The 7,165-nt window shown below is 34.5% G+C and overlaps 1 protein-coding gene and 1 pseudogene across 1 annotated transcript in view; one reads left to right on the forward strand and one right to left on the reverse strand.

Moving 5' to 3' along the window:
• The window catches only part of LOC133670816 (protein rough sheath 2-like), a 4,077-nt gene extending 2,687 nt beyond the window's left edge, over positions 1–1,390 (reverse strand). The window contains exon 1 of the mRNA XM_062091420.1: positions 3–1,390. Within this exon, the coding sequence (XP_061947404.1) occupies positions 3–914 (912 nt within the window). The 5' untranslated portion in view covers positions 915–1,390. The remainder of the gene's footprint in view (positions 1–2) is intronic.
• Positions 1,391–5,224: 3,834 nt separating this feature from the next.
• Positions 5,225–6,859, forward strand: LOC133670817 (allene oxide cyclase, chloroplastic-like; annotated as a pseudogene).
• Positions 6,860–7,165: the final 306 nt, after the last annotated feature.

Genomic DNA, 7,165 nt, shown 5'->3' on the forward strand with positions numbered 1-7,165 from the left:
ACCTCTTCCTCTCTCAAACACCTTATCTTTGCCTCGATCTCCTCCATTTTCTCCCTTCTCTTCCTTGCTTTCTCTGACTCTAACTGCTGCTCTAGTCTACTAAGCCTCCATGTTGCCTCCTTCTTATGCTGCAGCCAGTTTTGCCTCCCCTCCTCGAGCTCCTTGCAATACTGAACCAAAGTACCCATTTGCTGACCCGGTATGATCCGGGTCGAGATCGGGTCAAACCCCGGATCAGAAGGAGATAATGACAAGCTCACTGATGGGGATGGTGTGGCTGAAACTGTGGTGCTAGTTGAAGATGACAAGTTTGAAACGGGGTTCATCCAAGCAGACCCGAGGGAGAGAACCGGGTCAGGGTCGGGCATGGGAGGCATCATAGCGGATAAAGTACAGGGAAAAGATGGAACCTGGTTGAGGATCTTCGGTTGCACGTACTTCTCAGCAAAGGTCTCCAAGATGTGGTCGTATTTTCCTTGGGGAGAAGTTTTATCTCCGGTGGCCGGAATATTCCCTTCTCGTTGGTGGTGCTGATTGGAGTATTGTGTATTATGGTGATGGTGCAATAAAGACTTGGACTTTGATTGCTTCTCTTTAAAAACCTCCCACCACTTGCTAAGCCTCTTTGCTGTACGGCCAGGGACTTCACTAGCAATCTTTTTCCACTTGTTACCGTACTTGGCCTGGAGAGAAATGACAAGGGCTTGCTCTTCTGGGGTCAGACATCCCTTCTTGATGCCTGGTTTGAGGTAGTTTTTCCAGCGTTCAAGGCAGGATTTTGGGTCTCTGTTAAGGGTTTTGCCACTAGCTTCCACACGTTGAGAGATGAGATTCCATTCTTTCGGACCATATTGCTTAACATAGGCTCTTAGGATAGCATCTTCTTCTGGTTGCCAACGTTGTCTCTCCTTCATCTCATCATTCCTGTTGGTTATATGAAGTTGGGATCATTTAAGGATCCTTTAATGCCATCTGGGCTAGTGTTGCTCCCTGTCTAGTGTGCCTTGTCTCTGTGTTTATGGTCGTAGCAAGCTAGCAACTTGGTTTTGTTTTTTTTTCTTTCAGTTTTATGGCAAAGTGGACCGTGGCGCTTGCAAGAGTAGAACAGACTACAAACCATGGAGTAAGGTTACAAGAGAGGGAAGGAGGGGAGGCATGAAGGAGCCAAAAGAAAGGATTGATGATGGGATAATACATTAGGTGATAGGACATATGTACTCTAACGCGTTATGGAGAGCTTGACAACCACTCTCGTTGTGTTGGGTGCTATGACTGATGAGTAGCAGCATGTGGCAACTATTAATTTTGTGTCAGTTCTGAAATGTGTTGTTTCTCGTATATTAAAATCTTAATGTAAAAAAAATCAAAAATCTTCAAAATTACAGTTAGACTGCCAAACACCTCCTTGCTGCTGCTTTGAATTAGACTAGCTAGCTAGGGGAGGTCTCTTGTTTGCTTGATGGGAGGGGGCAATATTAGCGGGGTTGCAGGCAGAGAGGCTGGGCCACTCCGGCCGGTTGTGGGGCAAGCGTGAGTCAGAGTGAGACAAGACCAGACATTGAGAGAGAGGCCTGTAGTCGTGTGGGGCTGATGAGAAAGATGCTAAAAAGCCTAAAATAGGTGAGGATGGTTTATTGTGGGTGAGGGAAGCGAGGGGTACCTAGCTACAAAATGTGGAGAGTGGTCATGCTCGTGCATGTGCCTCTGCATCAAGAGTATGATTTGAGCATGGTTTAAGTTTATTTTTAAAAAATTATTAATTTAAATATTATAAAATTTAGAGTTATTAAAAATTTATTTAACCAGTAATTTTAGAATTTCAGAAAATTAATTAAAATGAATGTAAATTAGTTTATATCATAATTAAAAAAAAATGTATGATTTGGAGTCTCGAGAATGGTGGGCTTTCTGAATCTGTGAGCTTATTTATGACAGCCATGAATACATTGTTTACCTCTGAAAAGAAAACAGGGGAGAAAAATTCTGAAGGAAAGGAGCTTTAACTCCTACAAATTAATCTCAATTTATGACTCTACGAATTAATTTGCTTATTATTTTTTCAGTTAGCTATTGAAAAAATTAATTTTAATCATTAATGATGAATGTTGAATGCTTCCTCCTCCTTCTTCTTTTTTGAAGACAAGTATTGAAAAAATTAATGAAATCTTTTAGCATGTACTGGATAATGTCTATGCTATACAATGGATCAAATAATAAAAATCGAACATAAAAAAATATTTACGGCATGAACATGGAGAGCTTCTTGTCATTATCATTAAACTTGGTTAACCAAGTCAACACATGAAATCTTCATTGTCTAGCATGTGTTTTAAATTAAAATGTATGGAAGTTATTCTAATATTACCCAATCAACTTAAAAGATTTCAAAATAATTTAAATGATCGATAAAAATATTGTTGGTTTAACTTTAAAAATCTCAAGATCCAACATCATTTACTCGCTCCTGTTATTTTTTGGATTTTTTTTCCGAATATTTTTAGATATATTTTTTTGTATTTTCTTATTTTTTGTGTAAAAACCCAAAAATGGGTAACAACAACATAGTTTTTAAAATATTAAAACGACAACATATTGAATCAATTCAAGATTTGCAACTTCACTCAATAAACCCACGACTTAGAGCATGGACTCCACTAGTTTAATAACTTTGTTTTAAAAAAATATATTATTTTTTAGTTATATGATAAAAAATAGATGCTTGCAAAATCAAACACTAATATAATATCATGATATTTGTTTGAAACAATGATAATCTCATAAAAAAACAATTTGAAAAAGATTATGAATTATAGTTCTTAACCAACCTAAGTTAACTTGTCAAACCCGTGATCTGGGTCATGGACTTCTCTAGGTTTAATAACTTAGTTTTTTTTTCTGAAACTATTTTTTTAATTTAATTATACAATAACAAAAATAGATGTTTGCAAAATTAAACACCAACTCAATGTCGGGATATTTATTTCAGACTAAAATAACATCATAGAAAGCAATCCAAAAAAATTTACAAAACTAAGTTCAGAACAAACCAAAATGTTGAAGGATGAAATATAAAAATTCTAATATTAAATGATAAAGTTGAAAAACAAATTAATACAAAGAAATCAATGGAAGAAAAAAAAATAGACTATGTGCGCAGGCCTAGTTAACTCAATATGCTTATGCTTTTTTATATATTTTTAAGGGGTAGAAGACATGTCAATCACCGATTTTTTTAAAAAAATTACAATATACAATATGTCGTCAGCCTGCCAAGAATCCCCTCACAATAATGGTGGCTGAAAAATTACTATAGTGTTTTTTAAAAACTATTTTTCAACATATTTTCATCTAAAAACACATGGTAAACCCTTGTTAACCTAAAAAAACAATTTATCAACCTTAAAAAAACCCTAAAATAGTCTAGAAATACAAAATCAAATTAGGAAAAAATGATATCTCGACCCCAATCTACTTTTTTAGACAAGATAAAGATTTAAAAAATACCCCAATAAAATCCTCATTAAATGTAACTCCTTGACACTAAGAGAGTGTTTGGTTATGTGTTAGCTTCTGTGTTTTTTGTCAAACTCAGTAACATAACGTTTGGTTATTTTCAGCGGCTGTGTTTTAGCCATGGGACCCACAAAAATTTGATGTTTTACCTGCGGTTTTGCAGAAGTAATATTTCCATGCTTCTTCTGCGTTTTTCAAAAGTGAAGAGCTGCACTCTTCACTGTTCACATAAGTGAACAGTGGGGTTGGCTCTCCACTGTTCACTTATGTGAACAGTGGAGTGTTTCCGGTTGGACCAGGTCCGGTTCAAAGCAATGCATTGAATCTGGTCTGACCCAGTAAAAAAAAATTATTTTTTTAATTGTGTTTTATTTGAAAAATTAGAAGAAGATCGCTTGATGATGTAGCATTTGCAGAATTTGATCGCAATTCCAATTTTGTTCTTGCCGGGTCCGATCCAGTTAAAAAATTCAATTTTTATTTTTATTTTTAATTGTGTTTTATTCAAAAAATTAGAAGAAGATCATTTGATAACGTAACATTTGCAGAATTTGATCGCAATCTTAATTTTATTTATTTTACCTAATGTTGTTGCGCGCTTAAGAAACCATAAAAAATATAGTCCTTGTTGGATAGATTTCGTACGTGATGAAATTGCATATAGTTTAATGGAACAATAAAAAATATTTGATATCAATATTATTTATTTCATGATGTAATAATATTAGTTAAATTTACAATATATATATATATATATATATATATATATATATATATATATATATATATACACTTAGTTTGAAAAGCATTCTTTTAATCAAATACATTAAATTACTTTTTGTTCAACCTCAATTTCAACCACAGTTTTAACCAAACATATATTTTTCCAAACTAACCTCAATTAAAAGTATTTTTTATAAAACAACTTTTTTCAAACCACAACCACAACAGTTACCGCAATACCAAACACACTCTAAAACAACCAATGTCATTGTCAAAAGTGGTTATTCATTGAATTCTTCTTTCCTTTCTTAAACTCAGGAACTTAAATGTTAAGAAAATAAAATTTTGAATCAAAATTAAAATTGCAAAAACAACAGAAAAGACTAAAGAGTAATAAAAATGAAAGCAAGTGGACTGAACATAACTTTTTCTAACGAAATTAAGACTAGTTATGATATTTCTCTTTGTTTTATACTTTGATACTTATTTATTGAATTTTTTATTTCCATAAAATAATTTAAGAAATTGGTCATTAATTTGGATTAATTTGGGCATAGAAGGCAATAGTTGGAAAAATAAAGTTTAAGAAAAAAAATGATATGTATTATAATTATTGTTTAGAATGTATTATTATTTACACACACGTGTGTGTATATATTTCAAAAACATATCATTTTATATTACCGATTCTTTTACGCACACGTGTGTGTGTGTGTGTGAATCTAAACAATAGTTTTTATTCATATATAGAAAAAATCGGTACGATAAAAATGATATGTTTTGGAATACCATATAAGTAAATGTGTGTGAAGAAGATTACCAAAAGTTTAAATCGTTATGCTGTATATTAATGGCTGCCACTTATGGGAAGGAGGAGAGTTTCTTAAAAAGAAAAAAGAAAAAAGAAAATTTATATATATATATAAATTTACGAAAATTAAAATGTATCGAAAATTAAAATGTTGTGCTGTTCAACTTCAATTCATGAATGGCTGACACTTATGGGAAGCAGATGGAGGAGGGAAGATTAATTCCTTCCAAAAAGATTTGTAAGTTTCTCAAATTTGTTGGATATTTCCAGTTCAGAACTTCTCCCACCAACACCAAATCACGTTTGCAATTTGAAGATCTCTTATTTCTGCATAGAAATTGACGACTCAAATTGCCCACATGCTCATAGGCGTTCACTTGCTCTCCTATATATAAACCAACCCCTCCCCACTATTTTCTCGCTCAAATTCCCTCACTTTCTCTGCCCCCAAACAAACACCAAAAAAGATAATCCTTAACCTCACAATAACCAAGAATCAAGATCAATGGCTTACTCAAGCTCTGCTATGAGAACTCTTCTGCTACTTCTGTGAAATCAGGTGCACCGAGATCAAACACTAATGGTGTTGTGCCTGCCAAACCATCACTCTTTTCTTTCAAGCTGGCTCAAAACCCGGGACTCCTCGCAAAATCTTCAAGCTTTGGCAACTTCTCAGGGACTAAGAGATCTTTCTCTTGCAAAAGCCAAGCTGCCTCAACTGAGGATTCAAGACCGGCCAGTAAGTGATCTTTGATGTTTCTCTGTTTGTTTTTATACATAAAAATGATTATTTAGCAACACCTTTATGGGATTTCGTGCTCTTTGTTACAGCCAAAGTTCAAGAACTGAATGTTTATGAGATCAATGAGAGAGACCGTGGAAGCCCTGCTTATCTTCGTTTGAGCTACAGACCTGTCAATACTCATGGTGATCTTGTGCCTTTTAGCAACAAAGTGAGTCCTCACCATGATCCAAGTTATGTTTTTTTTTTCCCAAGAAAATCTAACATTATTTGATACGTTCTCACTGTTTTGTATCCCAAAGAAATTATTCCACGCTCACATATTGAATTTGGAGCTCTAGCTTTTGACTTTCTATTTGTTTTCTTGAAACATAATTTTTCTGCAAATTGCTACTCTTTCCTGGAAAATCTTTGTCAACTTTTGCTGCACCTTTCTTGATTCAATTATTTTATTTTCACAATAATGAAAGCAAGTCCGTCAGTCCAGTTAGCTGAGAAATCTGGTTGAGCAAGCCTTGTAGCAACCTGCACGGGCAAAACCAATTGTTATAATAATGGTTTTTGCTGGAAAAAAAAAAGCCATAAGGTGGTTGCAGTAGCGTTGTTGACGGTGATGATTTGATGTTTCACGTTATTACAGCTTTACACCGGAGACCTACAGCATAGGAATAACAGCAGGAATATGCATTCTGATCCAACACAAAACGGAAAAGCAAGGTGACCGGCATGAGGCAGTCTACAGCTTCTACTATGGTGACTACGGTCACCTTTCGGTGCAGGGAGCTTATATGACCTACGAGGACACGTATCTCGCCGTGACTGGTGGGTCAAGTATTTTTGAAGGGGCGTATGGTCAGGTTAAGCTGCGGCAGCTTGTGTTCCCTGGTCTTAAGAACGATTTGCCTGAGGAGCTGGTTGGGAAGCCTGTTGAGCCGACCCCTGCTGTTGAGCCGACCCCTGCGGCTAAGGCTGCTGAGCCACAGGCTACCATTGCTAATTATAGTGATTAATTACGTGTGGAATGTGGTTTAATCATTAATCGTTTTCGCAATGGAATATTTGTAGAGTATTTAATAACATGAAATAAAAAATATACTTTAACAAAAAAATATATCAACAAAAAAATTGATAACAAAAAAAATGAAAAAACAACTCTCAAGGCAACCTATTAAAAGCAAGATGAATATATGAATCAAGATTAGCATGTTAAATTAGTGATTTAATTGTGATACTAGGACAACACAATTAAAAATAAATTGAATAAAATAATAGAACTTTATTATCAAGCAATTCAAAGCGGAAAGATGTAACTAAAAAAAAACAATTTGAAAGACTCAATTACTATGATGCAGGTCATGTTAAATTTTTCTTGGACA

The sequence above is a fragment of the Populus nigra genome, chromosome 13 (assembly GCF_951802175.1).
Source record: "Populus nigra chromosome 13, ddPopNigr1.1, whole genome shotgun sequence".
Lineage (NCBI taxonomy): Eukaryota > Viridiplantae > Streptophyta > Magnoliopsida > Malpighiales > Salicaceae > Populus > Populus nigra.